Genomic DNA, 26,215 nt, shown 5'->3' with positions numbered 1-26,215 from the left:
ATAAAATGTGTAATATCACGGTAAATAAGACAAATTCCCAAAAATAACACATAGTAAAGTATATTTATATTTTCCTACTCTATTCATTCTGAAATTTATAAACATTTTTGAAACATAAGCACAAAGTACACACACACACACACACACACACACACACACACACACACACACACACACACACACACACACACACACACGAAGTATAAAGCATACGTGCAGGTTCGACACATCAAAGAGAGGGATATTATCAACACCGCGGCCTCATCACTGGAATATAAGTGTGGTATCCTGAGCCATCAGTCCACTCGCACACCTGTCCACCCACCGGTCCACACACGCCCAACACACCCATCTCCCTCTCCTCCACTCCCTCCCCTGGCCTCGGGTGCCGGCGGCTGAGGTGGCCACCAGGAAAAGATACACGAAATATTTCAGTATAAACTTCCTCATACAATGTGAGGTAGATATGTACAAGGTGCGATAAAGAAGGGTAAAGAAAATGAGATGAATGAAGTGGCCACGCGATCTAAGTGTTAAGAAAGTGTGACACAGTGCGGTATAGTGAAACTGTGCAATGGATGAGCCTGAATGGTGCTGTGCGAGACACTGAGGAACACAGCGTGACAGTGATCAAGTGGACACAATCTGTAGGCGTGGCAGAGACGGACGGTTAGGATGACTGTGACGGAGGGATATGAATTTGGTAAAGAGGTATTTATTCTGACTGTCATTAAAGAGAAATATTCTGTAAAGATTACAAATGTACATGTACGAAATCATTACTCATCCGATTAAATTTCATACTAAGTAGCCAACTGTGTATCTGAAATAGTTATGTTCGAGGTGGTCATTAAGTATCAGTTTACTAAGAAAAATTATATTACCAATAAATAAATAATAATTAATGGAGCGTCTCTAATAAATTACTCGTATCTAATAACTGGTACTACCCGCAGCATAAATATGAAAAGGTGAAATAAAGGATGAAGCATACCGTTAGAGTGGTTACACGAATTCATATACAATATAGCGACAATAATGCAGTTTCTCAAAAATTCATGTTAATAAATAGATTGAAACTAGCAAGTGATTCAAATGTCTGTAACATCATAAAACAACTGCTCTCTTAAGTTACTTGTAGACTTAAATATCAGGACGAAAACGCCTGGCCTTGGCCAACCCCAAATATTTTCTCGTCAAGTTCTAATGCTCTCTGAATCGGATATGATACTGACACATATGTTTACATTTCTTCTGGTATGCGTGACCGCTGACTGCCTCGTAGCACGTCCCACACGAACAAGTTCTACAACAACATGGGCAAATGTACTCCCCATACCAGATACCAAACAAAAGCAAAGACGCAGTGACCAACGAGGGAACAATATCGATGCAAAGCGAGTAGCAACACAACGGGCAGCGAGCATCGCGGGCAGGACACCCCACGAATATTTCAAACATGACGAGGAAGCTGTGTCAACAAATACGAGGTTGCAAGAGTTCATTAAAAGCCTCAGGGCAAATGAAGTATCACAGAGAGCAGTCGTTAAGTCTTATACAAATCAAACTGATGAACCAAGCATAAATAAATCTGATTTAATTGCAAAAATGCAACCACAAGGTCCCACAGACATAAGAACTATAAGAACATCGAAAAACACATCAAAACTGCGTGAAGTCACGGCAGACTTCAACACCACGCAGCCTTCGAGACAAATCAGTAGAGATCACACACAAGATACGGACAAAAGAGTCGCTGGCCTGGATATGAACACAACTGGTGACCATCTTGAGATTTCCGGTACTGTTGACGGCCACGGAGCCAGTCTATGGGTTCAAGGGCGGCAGGTGAGTAAACACGGCTCGTTTCTTCAATATCATCCAACAGCCATTTTTTCTCTGTCACTCGTTACAGTCATAGGGATTATTGGCTCTGGAGAAACGAAAAGGTTAAAGTATCTAGATTTGTGTTTTCACGTGCATCCATTGTCTGAGGGTAGTTTAACATCACTTCTCCTGATGTTACATGGAAAATTGAATAAAAAAATCCCAACCATTATTCTTTGGCTAGCACAACCAAACGAAAAGGAGGGATATTGTGGAGAGCCCAATCTACAATTCTGTTATGGAGAAAGGAGATTTTCATCGGACAATGTCCAGCTAATTTCGTTTTCATAAACTGATTTCAAAATATACAGACAGGAAAATAATTCATGGCAATAGTCGCTTGTTTCCTCCTACCTCGAGGGTATTATAGCTCCTCCTGCCTATGGCATAAATCTAAGTTTGAAATATTCTCCTTTTGCTGTATTTTACTTCACGATATATCTGACACACACACACACACACACACACACACACACACACACACACACACACACACACACACACACACACACACACACACACACACACACACACACACACACACACACACACACACACACACACACACACACACACACACACACACACACACACACACACACACACATACACACAAGCACACACACACACACACACACACACACACACACACACACACACACACACACACACACACACACACACACAATACTTTTGTCTTAAATCTAAGCCTGAAATCTCCCTTTTTAGGTGTACTCGGTGCGTGACCAGATCCGCAAGTGGGCTGGGGAACTGCGAAGGTACCACGCTGGAGTGCACGTGGTGGTGCTGCACGCCACCACAGGGCACGTGCTTGCCTCACAGCTCTTCCTCACGTGGCAGCCAGCGGCCCACAAGATGCTGGCTGATATGCTGGCCACGCTGCAGCCGGACAGGATCATCGTCTGCATCGGGGCGGTCAGTAAGGGGGCATGGGGGGAAGGCAAGATGGAGGGGAGGGAAATTGAAGACTAGGAAACCATATTCAGTTGGGAAGAAATGATAAGAACAGATATGAAGGGTAGAAGAAAGAGAGAGAGAGAGAGAGAGAGAGAGAGAGAGAGAGAGAGAGAGAGAGAGAGCGCATTTGTGAGCCCATAGGATGGCAAGGGGCAGGAAGATGGAGAGGAGGAGAAATGACTACTGGGAACCTTTTCAGACGGGAAGAAACACTAACCACAGACTTAAGAGAAGGGATGGGAATAAGAGTTCAGGGTGAGTTTAGGGATGGGGGAAAGAATGAAGACGCTGAGAGACTTGAGGAAAGTGAAAATGAATAGCTGGGAGCATCATCGCCTGTGTGGTCGTTGAAGGAACATAGGGTTAGGGAAGCGAAGGGTGAAACGGAAGGAAATTGAAGACTGGGAACCATTTTGGAAGACAAGAGGTAATAAACACAAACCTGAAAACAGTCACGGAAGGAATGCAAACGTAAGCTTAGGCTGATCTGCGGAAAGAGAAAAAGAGTGAAGAAGGAACTGATAGACGGTTAAAAAAAAATTGGAAAGTGACATATTGAGGAAAGGGCGAAGAGAATTAGGGAAAGGAAAGATGACTGGACGGACGAGAAAATAACATCCTCATTTTATGTGAAATTAAAAACTGCGCAAAAAAAAAAAAAAAAAAGTAAATGGGGAAATATATGGTACCAATGTAGCGGATGATGGTAAAAACGGTATTAATTGAAATAAAGAGTAAAAAAAGAAAAAAAGAAAAAAGAGTACAGCTAAAAGTTAAAGGCCAAGCTAGAAATTCTGACTGGGAAAGGAGTAAAACAGCAGAAAGAAGAAAGAGAAGCTGGTTATATAAATTCAGGCTAATTATATTTATCAGAAAGGACTGTTGTAACTCGTGGCGTTGAGTGAATAGCGATAAGAATGAAGGAGGCGAGAAGTGAATGGATGGTGTTATAAATACTGTAACAGGGCTGACTGAGAATTATTTTCATATGTATGCTTAGTAATTAACGTATTTGAATATCTGAATTAACATAATCTTCGTAGTAATTCATAATTAAAACTCAGTAAATGATAATGAGAACCTGTGACAACAGTATTCCAGAAATTTACCCCTTCCTTCTCTTTCCTTCCAGCAGAATGTAGTCCTTCATGAATTTTCCTATCTCTCTCTCTCTCTCTCTCTCTCTCTCTCTCTCTCTCGACCGAGCCAATCTCGCACCTTTCATTCTATCATAGAATACAAATCCAACGCTAATTACCTGTCCCCGTCCCGGAGGGTCTCGGGGACGGGTATTGCTTTCACTCGGTTTGTCTGTTTCTTTGCTTGTCTGTCTGTTAACAACTTTACGCGAAAACCACTGGTGCGATTTTGACTAAAATTTCAGGGATGATGGTCTATGACCTTCTGATCACCTATATAAATTTTAGCCAAGATTGGACCACTGCCCAGGCTGTAGGCCCAAAAAATGTAAAAGAAAAAAAAAATCATTTTTTCGCCACAACTCCATTCAGCTTAGTCATATCGACATGAAACCAAAATCAAAAGGTGCATCTTTCAAATTTGCGTCGTATAACATGCTTGGCGGTTGGGGGATCAATGTCAGGTGGGTCGGACCTAAAGTTTCAAATGGGCATAAAATTGTCAATTTTCGGCTGATTCACTCGAAATTTGATATGCGACATCTTTGACTAGATATCCTGTTGTGTTTATATGTCAGCACTAAAATGACCGCCTGGGACGGGTTTACTGTGTCTTGGCACCACTTCTTGTTAACTATCTCTTTCCATGACTTTTCTCTTTACCCTTTACTATTTCAAATGATTCCATCATTCATAATTCCATATGGGAAGCTGTTTTTAGAGGCCCCTTTAGTTCAAGAGGCCTCTCTCAAATTGAAGAAAATGAAAGAGACGTCACTGTGGTGAAAGGGTTAAAATTTACTCTGCCATCTCTCCAAAACCTGGGAAATTTATGACTCCTCACCAAGGTACGCTACTTCGTCCAACTTGTCGAAAATTTTGTCCTTCTGTAGTTTTTCTATCTTACTTCGGCTGAAGAATAAGGCTATGCTACTTCTCAAGATCTTTGTCATAACATTTCTTCATGACTTTTGCCATATCCAAATTCTTACTTCTTATTATAGCTCAGCATACAAGCTGGTGAAATGGCAGTTTTAGGCCAAGTTCAAGTTAAGATAATACAGTTCACATTCCCCTGCTGTGTCCTCAGCCAGACTTCTATGGGTGGTTGTTGCGAGAGGGCACCCTGGCTCTGCACAAGCTAGGGGCGCGACTAGGACTGCAGGCAGTGAAAGGTGAGGCGTGGGTGATGGCGGGGTACACGCCTCACACGCCACTCTACGAAGTGCTCATCACCGCCAAGAATGCCTCAGCCACAGACGCCTCGCCCTTAGCCTTCTCAGTCACGCTGCCCCGTAGTCCAGGTGCCGTATTCATTAAGCTTTGTTGAGCCCAGATTTTGTATATGATTGATTATTCATGCTTTATCTTCATCAACACAGTTAGCACACTTCACAACCAATCTAGAATGAATATTAATATGAAAAATGCAATAAGAGAAAATAATAATAATAATAATAATAATAATAATAATAATAATGATAATAATAATAATAATAATAATAATAGTAATAATAATAATAATAATAATAATCAATTGTTGTAAAGACTTACTTCCCGTAAAAAAGGTCTAAGATCTTGTATGAATGCGGTCACAGGTCTCCGCTTTACAGATTTTTTTTTTTTTTAATACTATATAGAGACTCTTAAAGGACGAATAGAAAAAACAGAATTTCTCTCCTTCAAGGCAGGAACAATAACAAGGCTTACGGTACTGTAATCGAGAGGAAGATAAAGTACAGTATAGAGAGCTGGTCTGTTCTATCAACTCAGTTTCTTTCTTAAGAAAATAGTTTCCATGGAGCCAAGAAGGGGCACTGCGTCTGTTGCATGAAACGTCTCGTACAACAATACGGAGCAACATACACACACACACACACACACACACACACACAAACACACACACACACACACATCCTTTTGTCTTCCGTTAAGATACTGGGTCCCTCCCGCCCTTCTGGCTGCCACCCCATCCCATCGTGGTGGCTACTCCCACCCACCTTGGCTGCTCACTGTCCCTGCCTTGTATCCCAAGCCTGGTGCAACATTTATTTACACTGGGCGTCTGCCTCTTCTCTGATGCGTCACGCACAAGACAACCTCTGGGCTAACACTAATCTTCCCTCTCATGCAAGTATGCCTCACCCGCAATAAGGAAACGCATTATGTGGTTTATATGTATCTTGCCTCCTTATGCCCCTCTTGCTTCAGTCAATATTGAACACTGTTCTTTGTATTCCGTACTTATTCATCAGCAACTGATTCGGCTGTACTTGACGACAGTGTTTGTTTATATTTTCATGGTTGATGTGTAGCTTACTCAGATTTTTTACACTAGCTCCTGTTATTCACCCGAAAGGAATATTTAAGCTCTGAAAAGGACAGGTATATTTTATTTTTTTGAAACGTGATTTGTGTGTCATATCATTGTGTCTCATTTTCTCCTTTTTTTTTTAAATATCATTATTCAAGATTTTTTTAAGTTTACATATACTTTTCTCATAAATACTGCATATCCTGGAATATCAAATTAGTCCTAGGAAGGTTATACTGCAAGTAGATTGAGAAGTTACTAGTCAAGCCCTGTGTGGACTGGTTAAATGGTTACTAATAATATCACCTACTGTTAATACTGTTGCTTCTGGTGGTTATGGTAAATAATCAAAATATACTTATGAATCCTGCAGTGCATTAGTGCGATGCCTCCTCCAGCGACTTAAGTCCAAATTCTTGTCAGATTAGGCGGATTTCTAGCACCACTTCCTTAATACTTTATTTCTGTATATCGTACAATATTATTCTCGTATTACTGCGAATATTAAAGTGGTATATGTAACCATTAAGATAATTATATGCAAGATTAACTTAATAAAGAAATGTTAGAAATTATCTGAACTGACGAGAATATGATCATCAGGAAGGAAGTGCCCTTGGCAGGGGAGGTCGGGTATGGCGGAGAGGGCTGAGTTCTGTGAGCGATACGAGGGTTACGGCCAGTTCTGTGACTGTCACCAGCCCCTCCACCTCACGCCAACCACTGCTGTGAGTCAAAACAATCATCTCTACTCGTACGCTGTCCTGCATCTCAAAACCACCAGCCACTGAGCGATGTTTCTGTTTATATATATATATATATATATATATATATATATATATATATATATATATATATATATATATATATATATATTAGTATTTATTATAGTTTTTCTACATCCAGTCAATCAGAGAGTCATGCTTCAGCATGTGGTTTTACGTTCACTCTCACTATTATAACAGATCTAAACTAACCTGGTATGCGAGTATCTTAGCCTACCTTGCACAGATGTAGCCATGCTCAATAGGGCTTTGCCTTGGTCAGTAGCTCAGACGGTACAGCACCAGCCTCGTGTTTCTAGTGAATATGAGGTTTGAGTTCGAATCTCTGACCGACTAACTATGTTGGTTCATTTACAGCGGTATGCCAGCCACCTTGCCAACCCGTCCAAAGTCAGTTTGGTGAGGTATGGCTAACTCCTGTCGAATGGAGAGGTCCGGTTTTGTGGTTGACCCATCCATGTTGATGAACCTACAATCGGCTTCAGGACCTTAAATAAAATACGAAAGCATTATGTCCTAATCTAATTGCCAAATTTTTCTTTACGCCTTCAACACGAGGACGTCTTATTCAATTAATTCTAGCTCACATCAAAGTATTCTTTTCAGTTTAGGAGAGCTGTCTTGTAGTGCAGGGGTTAATGAAGGTATTAGCAAAGTCCTTCAGTTTAATGTCTCTCCTAAGCTGAATAAAACTGTCTGATGATAGCAAGAATGCAGTAAAAACTACGTCATTGGATGGAAAGGACAATTTCAGTCTTGGCTATCTGTAAATACCGCAGTGCTTTGTAACCTACAGTATCTCTTGTACTCCTCTCCATGACCTTCTTTAGCCTGACCTAGAGATGGAAGAGGTTATCCCTGTGGCGCTGGTGACGGCACGACGACTGCCCATGGTGGCCAGGCAGGTGCAGCAGCTGTGGCAGAGTCCAGGTACCGTAGATGTAAAGTTTCATTAACCAAAAACGTGTTTCCTATTGCTTGTTTGTACTTTAACCTCACTCATACAGCTGCCAAACTATTGACACTTAAACTGGAATACATACATGAAAAATACGACCAACCAAGTTCTTCCTGACAATAATTCAATGCTATGGAGGCACCATCGTAAAAATTAGTTGTGATCCTTTATCAATACGACGCAGGTGGAGCAAAGACGCCACTGGTCATGATGGTGGACGGGTACAACACACAGGCCGTCATGCTGGCCAACATACTCAACATCACCATCGCCATCCATAACAATTCCGCCCCAGTAGGTATGTACAGTTGGAGACAAAACTTATTGTCTATTTTTCACTTTCTGCTTCTCACCGCTGCTTAAACTGAGAGAAGCTTTTTAAGTTTCTGTTCCCGCAGATGATTCCCTTTAATACTGTATGATGCGTCAGGGAGAAAGGGGATACATATCCTATGTGTGAAACGGACATACAGTAGCTGAAAAGCAGGCGAACTTTTATCCGACTGAATATAATGTTTACCAGTGTACACATTAGTACGCGTCCACACGTGTGCTCAAACATGTGTTGGCAACACAGCTGGCAACATGTTCGGGAACATGTTTGCAGCAGTATTTGGACAGATGTATGCAAACACGTTTCAGTGCAGCTTCGAACACTGGCAGTAGAGGTGATGTGATAAATGTGTCCATACGAGGGAGCTGAGACTTCATCATGATGTTGCCAATATGATCTGGACGCTGCTGTTCCCAACACGTTTGCAGCTTGTTCGTTACTGTGTTGCATACATTTTGCCAGCATTTGTTCGAGCACACGTGTGGACGCGGCCTTAAGCCCTGTCCACACGAGCGGGCAATGCCCGCGGGCATTGCCCGCTCGTGTGGACAGGGCTTTAGGTAGGTCAACCCGAGCTACGAAAAATTAGAGTTGAAACCCACAAGATAAGTAAACTAAAGTAACCAGCTACTCAGATCTGAGTATTCTTGGAATTGGAAAATACTCGTGCCAACAATTCTGCAATACATTCAATTTCGAAGGAGGAGCATAATCAGTTAATGAAAAACCAGCCAATGAACTATGAAGAACTACATCATATACTGTATAGAGAGAGAGAGAGAGAGAGTATATATGTGTGTGTGTGTGTGTGTGTGTGTGTGTGTGTGTGTGTGTGTGTGTGTGTGTGTGTGTGTGTGTGTGTGTGTGTGTGTGTGTGTGTGTGTGTGTGTGTGTGTGTGTGTGTGTGTGTGTGTGTGTGTGTGTGTGTGTGTGTGTGTGTGTGTGTATCTTTAATAGCATCAAACTGGGGACATTTTTATCTTCACTGTTTTGTATTAGTCAAACAACTGAATATTTAACACTGCCAAGACCCTTCGAGATGATCGGTTCAAATCTTATTGCTTACCATGAAAGTATAAGGTAGTGTGGTTCACAAAATGGTAGAGAAAAACTTTTACATGGCCTTTCATTTAAAATTACAATGTTCCTATCACTCTAGTCAAGGTACAAGCCTACTTACAATCCACTAATATATCTAATTCTGCCTGGCTCGTGGCTGGCTTGTTGCACCCTGGAGGCACCAAGCACCGCGTCAACCAGCACATCAAGTTTTCGCTCAGCACCATCTTCGCCCTCTTCCCTCACGTGGACAAGGCTATCATACTGGAGGACGACCTCAGCCTCGCTCCGGATTTCATAAGGCAAGTGTTGTCGAGTGCGTCTGAACATGGTCATTTAACCCCTTCGCTTCGACGACATTATAGTATTCTTGCTATTTCTAGACAAATTTTATTCAGTTTAGGAGAGACTTCGAAATGGAGGTGTTAGTTATGGCCTTCATTATCTTCTGTTCTACTCTGGGACTTCCTTAAGCTGCATATAATAGTCTGGCCGCTGCCAGAAATAACTGATAATGACGTACTGAGTCTAAACTGGTTAAGAACACCAGTATTGGGGGCATTCTTCAGAAATATAAATTTTCTACTTCACATAATGTCCTTTTCTTCTGCTGGCTGGTTGTAGGAACGACTTAATGAAAGAAATAGATATGGAGGGCGCGAAAAGGTTAAAGAAGAGAATACAGACAAACAAACGAAGCTCTCTGCATGTGACATATTCTTGTGTAAAAAACAATACTCAGTTCTTTAAAAAATCCGATTACGTTGTTTTTTGTAGTTTATGACTGTTCCCTCTAAAATGACTAAACTCTGGAGAAACCATTTGTAGTGACGGGTTATAAACATCCCCAATAATCCCTACACAAATTGATTTCTCGCCCTAACCTGAAGAAAATCGTCTGGTGATAGCAAAAATAACATTAGAAATACGTCCTTGGATGGAATCGGCCAAGTTCATTCTCATCTCTAGTAGTGTTATCTAAAACTATGTATACCCTGTCCCGCTAACGATCCCAACATTCCTCACTAACAATGCCTGGCTCTATTCGCCTTCCCTTGTCTGCTTTACGTCTCGCCAGTTCTCCTTATAAGGCTGACAACATCCACATCATCTTTCTTTTTGCCTCCCTCACTTGCTCCTGCACTTGCCCTAACCCATCATAACCTCTCTCGTAATCGACGTGACTGTAGGCTGTACTTCAGTTTACAACAGACGATTTCATACACGAAAAAGTGAGTGCAGGAGCCTGGGAGTGTTATTTTTATATTAACCCTCTCATGGTCAGGACAACTCATATATTCTGTTCCAACTAACCCTGGACGATTGATTCATGTCAGAGTGGATATTAGCACCGAATATTGTTAATCCTTTCAGTCCAAGGACGTCATTTATATATATATATATTTTTTTTTTTGCCCTCTTCAGACGAGTTTATTCTGTCTGGGAGAGATTTTTTCAGCTTGAGGAGTTGGTTATAGCCTTCATTAACCCTTCCAGTACAAGATTTCTTTCACAGCTTAAATCATCCCGAGGCAGTAGGATGAAGCTAATAAATCATCGTAGTCAAGGAGTTAAAACCTCATAGTGATCTGCCTTACACTTGTTCCATTGCTCTTCTAATTCTGTCATATATTTTTTCATCCCCTTGTTTGCAAACAGCTTAGGTCCTATTCGTTTCGTGGTGCGCTATCCTAGGCATGACTCCCCCTCACCTTTATCTTTCCTTCCGTGACTCCCATTTCTCACATTCCTCCCTCTTGAGACCCTCCACACTTCTCAGCTTAGGACCGTATCTCCTTTCTCTCTCTCTCTCTCCATTTATCTGTCTGCCTATCTATCTGTCAATCTACAATATCTCTATCTCTTTCATAATACCTAATGGACAACCCTTCAGTTTTCTTCTATTTTATTTTTTCTTTTTTAACTTCCATAAATCTCTCCCTGTGTTTTATTCCACTTTTCATTTTAGAACAACCCCTACTTAAACTACTGTACGTCTTCGTGATTCTCCCTTCTTAAATATCCATAACTCTCCACATCACGGACACGGCTTCTCCTTGTGTCTCTTATCCTCTAGTCCTTACTTTCTAAAATATACCTCCTGCCACTCGACATCTACAATTCTGGACTGTACTCTTCCTCACACAGCATAATAGTTTCAGTCTGTATTATTAGTCTCTAACCTGTCCAGACTCATGGAAATCTCCTCCTATCTTTTATCCTCTTCACAGTCTTGCTGCTTCCCAACATTTACATTCGGCTTAGGGACAGTTTTTCATAATGGAGGGATAGAATATAGCCTAGACTAACCCCTCCATTGCTAGAGATCATTCAGAAGATGAAGGAAATTTTCTAGAGTGGAAAGATTAAACTAAAAACGTCATCGCCGTAAAAAGTGTCAAAAGCCTGCACATTATCCTCTGACTAACTCCCCGTCTGGTCCTTTCAGTTACTTTCAGCAGACATCCATTCTGATGAGTGTGGACAAGACCATCCTGTGCGTCAACGCCTACAACTACAACTCTTTCCCCCACACTGCCTCGGACCCTTCACGCATTTACAGGGTCCAGTCCTACCCCTACTATGGTTGGATGACTAGCAGGGCCCACGCCACCCGCCTCCTCTCTAACTGGGCTCCTCTTGATGTGGTTAGTCTTCTCCGTTCATTTGGGTGAGCTAAATTTAAACGGCTGTATCTGAATACAATAATTATGTAGTCTGGACTGACCTATTTGCAATAAGTAACGATATATGACACGTTTACACTAAATTCCCAGACCAAGACATAGTGCGATGTTCATTTCAAACCGGCTACAATATAACCTGTAATGATGCACGGATGCAGTCTTAATCACCTCTATACAGCTATATAAAGAAAATGCCTCGACAAAATTCAGTATGTTTTTGTGGCTGCAAGAATGAGTGCATACATTGTGAACATACAGTTCCATGTCCTAATCAGTTATTTGAATACAGTGCCTTCACAAAGAACATTTATTGACGGCCGGAATATGAGTGAAACTTGTGAACACACAGTTCCCTGTCTGAAACCTTGGTCTGTTCAAGAAGAGGGTGTAAGTGACCTTCCTTCCTTTTACCCATCTTCGAGACAGATGTCAAGGTCATAATTATGTTTGTGGAGAATGCGTTCCATGCAGAATGCAAAACTGTATTATCTTTCAATCTCCTTAGGAAAGTATACAAATATTTCCAGTAAAGCTACGCCATGAACTGCTTACTGAATGCCTGAGTTTACTAGTTCGATATAACCTGCTCTGCATGGAGGGAGTTTCAAAGATAACATCAAAATTAGTACATGAACTTCAATGCTAAACTAACGTTTTTGTTACGATGTTGCTGAACACAGGTTGATTGTGTACGGTTCCGAATAACTCTTGTGGTTTTCACTACCAGAATGCCGACTGGGACCTGTACCTGAGGAAGTTCCACATTGATGACCAGCACGAGGTGATCATCCCTGAGGTACCCCGCACGAGGCACCATGGCGGCGCAGGGGTGCACGTGTCAGGCCTGGTGCAGGAGACCACGTACAGCCAGCGGCCCCTCAACACACACCCCACACCCATCATCACACTCAGGCGGCAGTGGCACCTCGCTTACACTATCGATCTCATGCAAACTCTTCTGGAGGCACAAGTGGTGAAGGTCACACGCCACCCTTGTATTGAGTCACCCATTCCCAAGTACCAGGTAAGTGAGTGTGCACAGTCAGGTAACGTCATGCAAAAGACTGGCATGTTCATCCAGTCAGCCTCACCTGCTGATAATAAACTTGAATTCCGGTGGTAAATCTTGAAAAGTAATTTTCAAGTCAGTCTCTTCATGTATGAAGACTTACTTGAAATTTGGTAGCTTACAAAGTAAAATAAAAAGTCTAGCACTGAATCACTTAATATGCACAAAGGAACATATTATTCTGTTTCTCCTACAGAATGTAAAGAGACTTTAGTTCACGGACGACCAAAGGGTCTGGTATAATTACAGTTTAGTATTAGGTAAACCACAGCTTACACTGCCAAGCATGAAAAACGCCATAATTCACTGACGATACATACAGGACCCAACCTTGCAAAATATAACTTACATGAGCCTAACATAACTTCGACCAACCTAGCCCAACCTGTGTTAACTGACTTAACTATCTGAGCTTACCAATCGTAACCAGACCACGCCACAGTATCATTATAGTTATATTTTCGTCACGACCAACAATCCGCAGACATGTCACTTGTGTTCATGGGTACGATTTTTTCCTGTTAAATTAAATGTCCGGGGGGAGAGAAATGATGGCTTACATGTCATCCTTGTTATAACTGCTGATATACTCAATATAACCATGGCCAAAACTCATTCCTTATCTTTCTTTCTTATCTCACTGTACTGGAATTCATACTGAGACTCCTGATCAGCTCCCAGTCTTCTGTCTATTTGTCTGTCTTTAAATCTACATCTGTATCTACGGTATATCTGTCAATCTATCCATGTATCTATTTATAGATAAACAGATAAATATATAGATATATAGACGGAGATGGAGATGTCACATTACAATCTTTTAACTCTTTCACTGGTACTGTCACACTTAGACGTCTTCTCGTAAGCGCCAGATTTTACCTCCTAAGGGGAAATCCTTAATAATTAAAGAGTTTAACGAAGTTCTGTTGCCTCTATTTTTTATTACAGATAAGCATATACTTTTTCTTCTTTTTTAACAATAACTTGCTGTAACAAGAGTTTTTGTCACAAGAATTTAATAGAGTGAGAATGTAATGCTGCCAACATCTCAGTTAGCATTTGTTGTGGAATAAATCATCAGTACTTACTCTTTCCTTTATACTCCCTGCACAGCGGAACACAACGCATGTGATCTATATCGCGGTGGGCGGCGAGAACGACAAGAAGCATGCCTACCAAGTTCTGGGCAAGGTGAGTGGCTCAGGTGTAGGCAAGGGAGGTGGGGAGGTGGCAAGATTGAATGATGGTAATACGTTAGAAACACACACACACACACACACACACACACACACACACACACACACACACACACACACACACACACACACAGAAAACAAAACGACAAACAGCATGTGTGAGTCGGAGAGGAGGGGAGAGAGGGCATGCAGTATTGGAGGACGAGTGGCAGTATTTTAGCCTAAAAATATATATAACAACCGTGTGCATAATTGATTAAATATATATAACAACCGTGTGCATAATTGATTCTAAGTGTGTAGGATCCATTCATTTATTTTTCACCGAGAATAACAATTAAATTCATCTCATTTATCTCCCTACATTCGTGAGGCCTTCTAATTGACGTTTAAACATATGGATGGAAAACACACAATATAGCAAATGTACATATCACCAGGAGGGATGGGTAGGAGTAGGTGGTATAGGGAGGGAGAGGTGGAAGAGGGAGGTGGCAGTTCTTAACTCTTCCAACAATTTTTTTTTTATTCTCGCTGCTTTCACATAATTTTATTCAACTTAAGAAAACACGCTGATAATGATGGGGTTGGAGCAGGCTGTATTTAACCGTCCTAGTTGGTATAGTCTATCAGAACTGAAAAAGTCGTCAGGATATAGCAAGATGATTAAACAAGGCGTCATCGGAGTGAAGTGGTAAAGAAAACACAACACACACCTAGTTCGGTACAACTCATGTGCTGCATGAAAGGAAAAGACGGCATCGATAGTACAGGGGTGGCTATATATCTGAAAGTATTACACACACACACACACACACACACACACACACACACACACACATATATATATATATATATATATATATATATATATATATATATATATATATATATATATATATATATATATATATATATACGTATGCTAAAATAGTTTGTGGTTGGCAGGCATTAAGCAGGAATGTTGTGATCGTAATGAAAGTTACCGGAGCTTGTTTCTCATCCTTTGATTGCAACAGTCTCTCCATACTCTTAGAAAAATCGTAGGGGTGGTAAGAATAATTCGGCTTGGTACTGAAAAGGTCACAGCGAAAACGAATTAGTTTAATTCATTCTTGTTACCTTCAGACTACTTTATTCAAATTACGACGGACCCCAAATAGTGTACGGGTTAATGAGTGTTGTATTTAGGTAGTCAGGTTAGGAAAGTTCCCTCAAAACTAAATAAAGAAAACCCAGAGATAGCTTGAATAAAGTATAAAAGATGTTCTTGGAGTGAAAACGTTAACCAGTACACCTCCTTTGTCCATACGTGCACACCTGCTTCTTGTTCGTCGGCCGTTCTGGTGGTGGTTTTGGGGTGCAGTGCCTGGGCTTCTACCACCAGGGTATGTTCGAGCACTACCGTGGCACCTACTCCTTCAAGTTCTACGAAACGCCTGTCATCCTCGTGTCCTGCTACTCCTCCGTGTACTGGTAAGGGACTCAGTTTAACTGCATTCTTCCTCCCTCCCTCACAATATGCATCAACCAAAGAAATCTCGGTAATGAGATACTGAAGTTTTATTCTGCTCTATGTACTCCTCCATGTGGTGAAGACCATGATACATTTGCACAGTTTCTATATTTTTTTCTTTTTCCTCCCCCCCCCCTTTTTTTTCCTCTCTTCCAAACACTTGTCAAAATGCGTGTCAGTCCTTCATTTTGTTCACAGTTCAAGCTTGCAACATTTGTTCGCTGGGAAAATAGCAAAAGATTTTTCTCCCTAGTTAGACCTTTAAAAGTGTTTTGTGGTGTCATAGGCCAAGCCATACAAACACTGTATATGAAATGGAGTAACACAAATCCCTTGAGCTTACCAACTTCTGCAAAAAGGTATTAGAGTTTCCTGCTTTTGTGTGTGTGTGTGTGTGTGTGTGTGTGTGTGTGTGTGTGTGTGTGTGTGTGTGTGTGTGTGTGTGTGTGTGTGTGTGTGTGTGTGTGTGTGTGTGTGTGTGTGTGTGTGTGTGTGTGTGTGTGCGCGCGCGTGCGTGCGCGCGCGAGCACTTTCGAGCACTTGAGAAAGCCTCTAATACTGGGTGTCTGCAAAAGTTGTCCCTCCCAGAGAAAGTTGAGCAAAAGAGAGCCAGAATCAGCATCCGTTCCTTTCGAGGCGCCTTGACAAATCGCGTTTAAAAGACTGGAGATCATAGGTGAATGTAGCAGGAGATGAGAATGGAAAAATGTTGAATGTTATGAGGAAGTAAACTTTGTGGAAAATAAAAAATTGAGGAAGTAGGGAGGAAAGAAGAAATGCAGGTGAAAGGACAGAACGAAGCATGCAGTAGGATGCTGGAAGGATGACATGGGGAATTAAAATACTGATAGATAATAGATATGAGATGGAAAGCAAGAAATACAGAGACAAGGCAGGACTGGGGAGGGAAATCGAGAAGGATAAGAGGAGTAAGAGAGTGAGAAAGGAAACATCAAGGTGGACAGTAAGAAACAACTGACTAGAGAGGAACGAATAATCACAATGGAACAGAATAAACAGAATCAAAAGGTAATATGCAGGATGGAAAAAAAAGGAATACGAGTGTGAGGTAAAGAAAGGTGTGCACATAACCCAGTTTTACGTTAACAAATCTAAACGTATGTCAGTCCGAAACCTTATCTCTCACCCTGGTCTTGTCCACATCTAACTGCTTTGAGCTGATCTTGTTTTGTGACCTTGAATTTTGACCATCCTCTGTGAAATTGACCTTTGACTGATTGTTCTCAAAATCAAATTAATTTATCCTTGCCTTACCCTGAACACATCCACAAAGTTTGACGCAAATCAGATAAAAGCTGTTTAATTTGGCCTTGCCATGTGTTCTTCAACTTTGACCTATTATTCGAAATAAAAAAAAGTAGCTCAACTCCTTGGCTGATCCTCAACATACGACCAAGTTTGATCCAAATCGGATCAAAACTAATATAGTTATTTTGTTCACATACGCTCACACTGTTCGAATTTTGACCTTATCCTGTGACAGCATTTCGGTGATCGTTCTCAAAATCGAACCCTTCCGTTCTTGCATTACCCTCAACCCTTTCACAAAATTTAGTTTAAATCAAATGAAAACTGTCTAAACTGATCGCGCTAGGTCAAAACCTTGACCAAGACCTGTGACCTGTTGTTCTAAAAAAAAAAAGAAAAAAAAAAAAAAGGTCAGTCCTACCACTCCATCATATTTGGAAAAATCGAACAAGAATTGATTTTATTATTTTGTTTACACACACACACACACACACACACACACACACACACACACACACACGTCGATCAATCTATAACACCCTCTCTCGCTTCGCGAGTCATGGATGGCCCTTACATTCTTGCATCCACCTCCATTCCCTTGACATGTACACTATATTTTAATCATTCACTATTTGCAGCCACACACTAAACCGTTCTATATGATGATGTCTTTAAATATTACTCAAGGTTCTTCAAACGATTTTATTCTTCCAGAGGTAAATATCTTTTTGTGAAGGCGTTTGTGTGAAGGCAATTTCTAACCTCTTCAGTTTCAAGTCCCTCATAGATTCTTGTGAAATCGTCAGAGGGTGGCAAAAATAAAATGTAAAATGACGACATCACAATGAAAGAGTTGGCCTCTCCAGTTCGAAAAGTCTCTCCTAATATGAGTAAAATAGTTTGATGCCAAGAATTATTCACAAAAAATAAAGGCTTTGTAATGAAAGGTTAATTTATCCTCCGCCTCTGCCCTCCCTCACTCTATCTCTTCATACAGCTCTCAGTACCTCTCTCCCCACCTCTCATTCACTGCTCAGTCCCTTCCTCCCTCCACTTCTCAGTCTCTCTTCCTCATCCGTCTCTCAAGCTCTCCTTCTTCTCATCCATCTCTGTCTCTCTTTCCTCTCATCCGTCTCTGTCTCTCCTTCTCTAGACTCTCCTTCCTCTCATCCATCTCTGTCTCTCCTTGCTCTCATCCATCTCTCAGTCTCCCCTTCCTCTCATCCATCTCAGTCTCTCCTTCCCTCCACTTCTCACCCGTCCTTCCACCTATCCTTTCCACCCTCTCTCATCCATCTCTCCGTCCCTCCTTCCCTCTCTCTCTGCACTTATCCACTCGCTCTCCGGTCCCTCCCTGGCTACCCCCACCCCTGGCAGACTGGGCACACAATGACACCAGAAATACCTGCCCTCTCACACACCCCCACGACCTCACACCGGTACCTCTAACCTTCCTTATTTTTATTCACACTCTTTTCACTCTTCTCCATCTTTCAGTTTCTCTCTCTTTTTTACACTACTCTTCTTTCATCTATTATCTATTTCCTCCGTCGTCCACTCGTCTTTCATTACTTCGTCTTTTTCATCTAAACACCTTTATTCTTGCACCTTCACTAGCCTCTCTCCTTCCGCATCCTTTTCCCCTCATACGCCAGTCAATTATCAATAAAATCCCCACACTTCCTTATGCTATTCCCCTCTCTCTCTCCCTCTTTCACTCTAAAGTTTCTTTCTCACCAATTGCATTCTTCCATCCAAATCAGCCCTACAGTTTTATCACATCACTCTATCTGTCTCTCCTCTGTAAATTAAATATACCTGTGAATCTCTCTCTCTCTCTCTTCCAAATCATCCTTACCTCATCACTCTCATTCTTCTACCCTAATCAGCCTACCTAACCTCCTAACTTCTCCCTTGTCTCTCCACTGACTAACAATTATATTCCTACACTTGTTCTCTCCTTCTCTATATTTATTTCCCCCTATCTCTTCATCATTTTCCTCACTTATTATTTAATCTTTCTGGCGCCATCACCTTCATTCTCCTACCTATACAAACCTCCTCTTTGCCACCTCATCTTCTCCCCCTTCTATGCTTTCTACCATAAATTTAGCGGCTACACCTCCTCTCTCCTTCCCTGCTTTTATTCCTACTCTCTGTTCTTCGTTTTGATCATTCATCCCATCTATGTCTTCCTCATCTGCATCCCCTTCACTGTTCCATTCCACTTTATCGTTGTGCGTCCACCTGTCCCCTCCATTATATATTGATAGATGGATAAATTAACAGATAGATAGATACAGACAGACAGATAGATAGGTAGATAGGTAGATAGACAGATGGACAGACAGATAGATAGATAGACAGACAGATAAACAGATAGATAGATAGACAGACAGATAAACAGATAGATAGATAGACAGACAAATGTTCGTTCTTTTCTGCCTTTCTCTACCCTCCCGTGCCTCACCAGATCACGAGTGTATCACAGCAGCTTCACAAAACTAAGTCTGGTATAACCTCTGTGGTCACTGGCATTCCACGTTTTACCTCTTATTATGCAGTTCACTCACACCTTACGTCACCCCTCCAGTCCTTCTCCTTCCCTCTTCCCTTCTCCCATTCCAGCTTCTCTTCTACCCACACCCACCTCTCTCTCTCCGTGTCTCCTCCCCCTCTCCTTCTCCCTCAAGTGACGCTGCACAAGTGATCACCAGCAAGATATCTCACACCATCACGCCTCACTTCTCCCTTCTTGTGTCCCTCCTTGCCTCTCCTTTCTTTTTTCCCTCCTTTCCTACAGTTTCCTTGCATTCCCTTACATTTTTCTCCTTCAGTTGTGTCCCTCCTTGCGACTCCTTTCCTTCTCTCTCCTCCCCTATTTTCTCCCTTTATATTCTCATTTTTTATTCCTCCCTACCTCTAATCCCTTTTCCTCAATAACCTACACTTATCGTCATATCTCCCATCGTCTCCTATTATATCTCTTTCCCGTTATCTTCTTCATTCTCTTCACCCTCTTCCTACCTTCCTACCTTTATCTCCTTCCTTTCTCTATTCTTCATATCTGTCTAGATTTATCTCCATCCCTCCTCCCTACCCGTCTCGCTCTACCTCCTCTCCCCCTCTCACTCCCTAACTACGTGTACCTTTTGTTTCTCCCTAGTCGCCCTTCTTCCTGCCCGTTTCTTTCTATTTTTTGACTTCTTACCGTTTCCTGAATTATATCCCTTCCACACCTCATCATCTCTTCTTTCTTCCGTCATACCTGTCTCTTATACCTTTTCCTTTTTTCTCACTTCCTATCTGTTCCTCCTCTTCTTCCCACCATCACTCTCCTTCTCTGCAAGCTTTCTTACTCTTTCCTTTCCTAACTTTCCATCCTTCCCTTTTTCCTTCCTTATCTGTCTTCCTCTGTCTCCATCCTTTCTCTCTCCTTCCCTGCCTGTACTTCTCTGACAGTATTTTTTCCCTTCCCCTCTCTCTCTCTCGTCCTTTCCCCTTCTTAACATTCCTTGTGTTTTCTTCCCTGTCTTATCTCTCCTTACCTGTCCTTCTCTATATCCTCCACTGCCTCCCTGCCATCTAGTTTTACCGTGCAGCTGCGGTCAAATCCGAACTAATGAAGCGAGAATGCAACCCTTCCAACCGACTTAACTATCACTGGATGGTTTGGACAAATCTCCTCGGCTTTTTACACTGTTTTTGAGACACTGTAAAAGAACTACTGACCCCAACTGTACACATATTTGCAAAGACCATCACACCTCTTTCCTTCAGCCTCCCTTCATCCTTTTCTCGTACCTTCAACTCTGCTTCTTTCCTGCCTCTCCTCTAGCCCTTCATCTTATTAAGCTATTCATTTCCCTCTTTTCACCCAACCGTTTATTACTCCCACTGACTGAGCTATATTTGTGTTCTGCATCTCTAGTATCTCAGGCTACTCTTCTCTGTCTTCCTTCTCTCATGGCATCTACATTCGGTTACTTCTTCCACACTGCACTATATTCTACCGTTCCTCTTTCTTCCCTCTCTCCTCAGTTTCATACTCCAAGACTCGCGTATAACTCTCGTCCCTTACACGTCACTACCATTAATATTTCTGCATTATCTCTTCCCGTTCCTTTCCCATACTTCCATCTCTCACCAGATTCGCACCATTACGCTCCCACTAGACTTTTTCCTTCCTTACGCCTCCACCATTAGTTTCTCTTTCTTCCAGTTCTTTTTATTTTTCTTCCCTGTCACACCAGCTTTACACTTGCCTGACTCTCTTCTTCTTTACGCCACTGTCACGGGCCAGTTCCCCCCCTCCTCTTTATCTCAGTCTCGTCTCCTCCTTGCCTCCTTGCCTGTTTGACGCACGAGTGGAAGCAGACGTGATCTACAGTACAGCCCCTCCCTACAATCTAGCTTATCGTTTCCCACCATCCTGTGTCAATACCATACTCGCTCATTCTCTCACGCTCTCCCAGTTCGTCTTAATCCATCTGTCACTACTGAACACACTGATAATTTTAGAGCGCCCTGAAATTCTATCATTTCAGACGAGAGCAAAGATAACCTTTTCTTTTAAGTCTTTCCTCAATTCATTCATATATAATATTTTCGTCAGAATCTTCCACACGACTACCTCCTTCTCATCAGCAACACAATACACCTTCTCTCAGTATCTTCGAGTTCTCTTTTTGCCGCAACCACAGAGCCTATGCTTGTCCCTAACTGTGTCATTTTTTCACTCACGCACCCACTCACTCACTCAGTCACTCACTGAGTTACTGAACTTTCTTGAAGAATAGGGTCCAGGCCTTACCGGGGGGGGGGGGTTAGAAAAACCAAATTTTACTAAAAGGTAAACCTCCCTCCTCGCCAGGTTTCAAGCAAGATGAAAATTCCGAGGGCGGCACCCCACACGGGGGTGACAGATACCGGATGTCCCATCTAAAACCCTCAGGCATGCCAATTTTCTTCTTTTTTTTTTTTTTTTCTCGCCAGGAAAGAGAATTTTTACACTATGGAAGAGCTTCACTCGAGCAGGTTATAATTATAGCAGGACCCCCGAGGGTCACCCCAGGTGATCTTGACAAAATCGTTATTTACGGGTAAAGTTTTAAACCGAAAAACATGGAATTTTGCCTACTGGTAGATGTTCAGCCCAGCCACATTTTAAGATGATTGGAACCACCGAAGGTCGCCCCTCGCGGAAGTGAGCACGGCCTCCGTGAGTCCCGACAAAATCATTATGCATGGCCATAGTTTTTAATATAGGAACATGATATACCACATACTGGTAAGCGTTTAACCCAGCCTTACTTTAGGTAAAGTGAGACCCACAAAGGCCACCCCACACGGGACGGGGGAGAGGGGGAGGTGCGGCCCGCGAGGATCCTGGCCAAAGCCTATATTTATAGTCATGGTTCTTAACCAAGGAACATGAAATTTTGAACACTGGTAGATGTTGACTCCTACCTCGTCTTAGGCAGGGCAGTACCTCCGATGGCCACCCGCAAGGGGAGAAATTCTCCGAGAGGGACAACGACATAGTTTTTACGTAGGCAAACGAAATTTTGCCCATTACAAGACCTTCACCTGGACCACAGCTTATAGAGACTGGGACTCCTGGCAGGTTCGGATCTCCCCCTCCTCCGAAAAAATTAATTCCTCTTGCATTACAGCAGGGGTGGATGCAGCTATCAAAGGTGTCCTTTGTCCTGCTTTATTGTGATCTTGCCTCATAAGATCACATTCCTTTTCTTGTTAAATAGCCACCAAGAGAATGAGTAAGCAAAGACATCCCAGTATTGTCGTTAACAGCGCCCAGTCCCTGAAACTGTGCACGGGCCTGATTCGCTCATGTGTGCATGAAGTACAGTATTCATGTGCGGTGCAATTCACACGAGATCTTATGACATCAATGATTTTTCGTCTAATCCACACTTATTTAACTAAATGACTTCAATCGCTCCTCTCATGGCAGTGATCCATCACGATCTTTTTGTACGGTTGTTATTCCTGTTTACGCTCCTCGCCTGCACTCTGTGTCTGCATGCCTTCCCCTTCATGGCAAGAAAGCAACATGTTTTTTTAGTGAAAATATGCCTGACAAACTGGTTTATTACAAAGCCGTTTGGAGGTAGGGGTGAAATGTCGCCGCTAAGAGAAGAAAGGCCCTTAGGTCTAAATGGTGTATTAACAAGTGGTACCAGGCATAACAAACCTCGCTCGACAGCAGTTGTTTTATTGCTGTTAAATACTGACTCATTTGTGCCACTTAGTGTCAATGCACAATTAAAGTCTAAGATAATGGCGTAAATGTTTTCAACTTACGCCCTCTGAAAGTCCGTGATCTTGCGTTTGATCTTTCAAGGTCACTCAAGGTCAAAGTTCATGCTGCCAAATGAAAGCCCAGATGAGATATCCTATATATTGGTAATAGTAAATATCTCTATCTTCAACGAGTTTCGAGTTATAGCCCCCTGAATATCCGTGACCTTGAGTCTGACCTTTCGTCTCTTACGGTCAAAGGTCAAGGTACCAATTAAAAACCCATATCGGATTTCCTGTATGTAAATAATAGTAAATCTCTCTCTCTCTCGTCAATCCGTTTCGAGTTATAGTCCCCTGAATATCCGTGACCTTGAGTTTGACCTTTCAAGGTCATTCAGTATCAAAGGTCTGGGTTCCTAATGAAAGCCAATATTACCAGTTCCTGTATGTTTATAACAGTAAATATCTCTATCTTCAACCGTTTTCAAGTTATAGCCCTCTGAAAATCCGTGACCTTGATTTTGACCTTTCAAGGTCACTCAGTTACCTCCAAAATTTAATCACTTTCTTTTGGGACCAGTGCCCACATATCCTGAAAGTGTCATGTAATTTCATTCAGCTGTTTTCCACAATTTTCCTAACAAACAGACATAGAAACTCGACCGAAAACAGTACCTTGTGGACTCCGTCCCGGCAAGGTAATTAACGAAGCATGCACTGACACTTGTCTACCCATAATGTCACGCATAAAAACCCTTTCCACATAACCCATTTTTACATACCGGTAGTTAACCAGTTGGCTCAGTTATTCAAGTACATAACTAAAGAACTCTGGAACGATATTCGTTAATTTCTCTCTCCCCAGGCCGATGACCTCTAGTTTATCCAGGGCAGCGTGTTCAGGCATCTTAAAATGATCGACTCTTGAAATGGGTTTGTTGTGTGTATGAGATGAGAGGCAGGCATTTGCTTTCATTACGTCCTTCGTCCCAATTATGTTTTTAGTTTACTCTTCTATCCCCAGGAGGCTTATTCACCTTAGGATGGAATGTTGAGGGGATGGATATAATCTTCCTTAATCCCTTTACCGCCACAAATCTATCTTAATCTAAACAAAGCCTAAATTAATATAAAAAAAAGTAATAAGACTGAAGAAGTTAAATCTCTCTCTCTCTCTCTCTCTCTCTCTCTCTCTCGGACGCAAACCTTGGCCTCACCCCACAGCGACGACAGACGTGTGAGGGAAGACGTGATCTACCGTCCCACCGCAGGCAATGTGACCTACGCCAAGAAACACCCGTGGCGCCACACCAACGAGACCTCGACCATCCTGTGGCGGGTCACTCCAAGCTCCGTCTGGGAGGAGGTCAACTTGCTCAACGTGGCCGGCATAGAGGTGGTGCTCAAGGAGTGAAGACAGCGGGTTGGGTGTAATGTGGCTGGATGACGAGATTCCCGAGTTGTTGCAGGGAGGGAATGGTAGATGCAATGAATGAATGAATGAATGTGAGAGAGAGAGAGAGAGAGAGAGAGAGAGAGAGAGAGAGAGAGATCAAAGCATAAACCACACAAACATTGTGCTTCTTTCTAGGTGGTCCGTCCTAAATTCTGAATTTATAGATGGTTAAGAATAACAGACAAATAAAAACTGGATACCATGCCATAAGACTCTATCCTATCCTTTGAACCATCCGGCAGTTTTTCGTTAAAAAAAAAAAAAAAAAAAACTTGCTGGAGGGTCACACCGTGCATGATTGAAATGCTCGAAGGAAATTTCATGTAAACAGTAGACAGAAATTATTAAAATGAAGGAACAAATCCGAAAATATAAAATTAATTCTGCTGAGAATATATATTTTTTAACATGCACATGCACATTCATGCATACACGTATTATACAAATATCAATCATTTCCTGTGACACCCCACGGGATGCATAGGGCCTCGATGAACCCTCTCCACCAATATTTGTCTCTTGCCATCTCCTTCAGGTCCCACCAACACTCCTCTCCTGCTTCCTTTTTCAATGTCCTCACCCAGGTTTCCCTAGGCCTACCTCTACCTCTTCTTCCTCTAACAGTCCACTCTGGCACATCGTGTATTAAACTACCTTCTTTTCTGTATATGTGCCCCAGCAACTTCCAGCGAGACAGTCTCACATATTCATTAACTGATTCCACTCTCGTAATATCCCTTACTCTTGCATTTGTAACTCCGCCTTGCCACTTTACCCCAAGAATCCTTCTCAGTATTTTATTCTCAAATCCTAATACTTTCTGATCTATTGCAATTGTACTGTACCATGACTCATGCCCATAAATTGAAATTGGTCTAACCATGGACTTGTAAATTTTCACTTTAGTATGTACCGAAAGCATATTATTATTCCAAACAGATTTCAACATTGCAACAGCTCGCCAAGCCTGTCTAATCCTCTCCTCAATTTCATTGTTTAATGATCCATTAGATGATACAATCGTTCCCAGATATTTAAAGTTTTCTACATTCTTCACCACATTATTCCCAATTACACAATCGATTTGGTTCTCCACGTTCATATTAATAATTTCAGTCTTTCCACAATTTATTACCAATCCCACTTTTTCTCCTTCCTCCACCAGACAATCAAGCACCCTCTGCATCTCATAAATACTTCCACAAATCAGTACAATATCATCACCATAGTCCAAATCCATCAGCTTCTTATTTTCTTTCCAGTTAATTCCTGCACCTGTTCTCCTTACAACCTTTTTCATA

At 41.9% G+C, this 26,215-nt stretch overlaps 1 protein-coding gene across 1 annotated transcript; it reads left to right on the top strand.

Annotated features, from left to right (window-relative positions):
• The first annotated feature begins 578 nt into the window (after positions 1–578).
• On the top strand, positions 579–24,872 carry LOC145412158 (protein O-linked-mannose beta-1,2-N-acetylglucosaminyltransferase 1-like). Its single transcript, XM_080282093.1, has 13 exons — positions 579–669; positions 1,343–1,848; positions 2,617–2,823; positions 5,095–5,308; positions 6,922–7,046; positions 7,934–8,033; positions 8,246–8,359; positions 9,633–9,756; positions 11,904–12,102; positions 12,869–13,165; positions 14,324–14,401; positions 15,773–15,882; positions 24,683–24,872. Exons 1-13 carry the CDS (start codon positions 579–581, stop codon positions 24,870–24,872), a joined length of 2,355 nt encoding a protein of 784 aa, XP_080138219.1.
• Positions 24,873–26,215: the final 1,343 nt, after the last annotated feature.

This window comes from Coenobita brevimanus, chromosome 92, assembly GCF_032717465.1.
Source record: "Coenobita brevimanus isolate Jiangsu-jjx chromosome 92, ASM3271746v2, whole genome shotgun sequence".
Lineage (NCBI taxonomy): Eukaryota > Metazoa > Arthropoda > Malacostraca > Decapoda > Coenobitidae > Coenobita > Coenobita brevimanus.
The sequence above is the reverse complement of the archived record's forward strand: the minus strand, read 5'-3'. Positions and strand labels throughout refer to the sequence as shown.

Excerpts from the sequence above, each read along its gene's own strand:
- LOC145412158 (XM_080282093.1), top strand. The coding sequence starts at position 579 with ATGAGCCTGAATGGTGCTGTGCGAGACACTGAGGAACACAGCGTGACA. Across the intron at positions 8,360-9,632 it reads TAACAATTCCGCCCCAGTAG|GCACCAAGCACCGCGTCAAC; the intron begins GTATGTACAGTT and ends TGCACCCTGGAG. Across the intron at positions 15,883-24,682 it reads TGCTACTCCTCCGTGTACTG|CGACGACAGACGTGTGAGGG; the intron begins GTAAGGGACTCA and ends CTCACCCCACAG.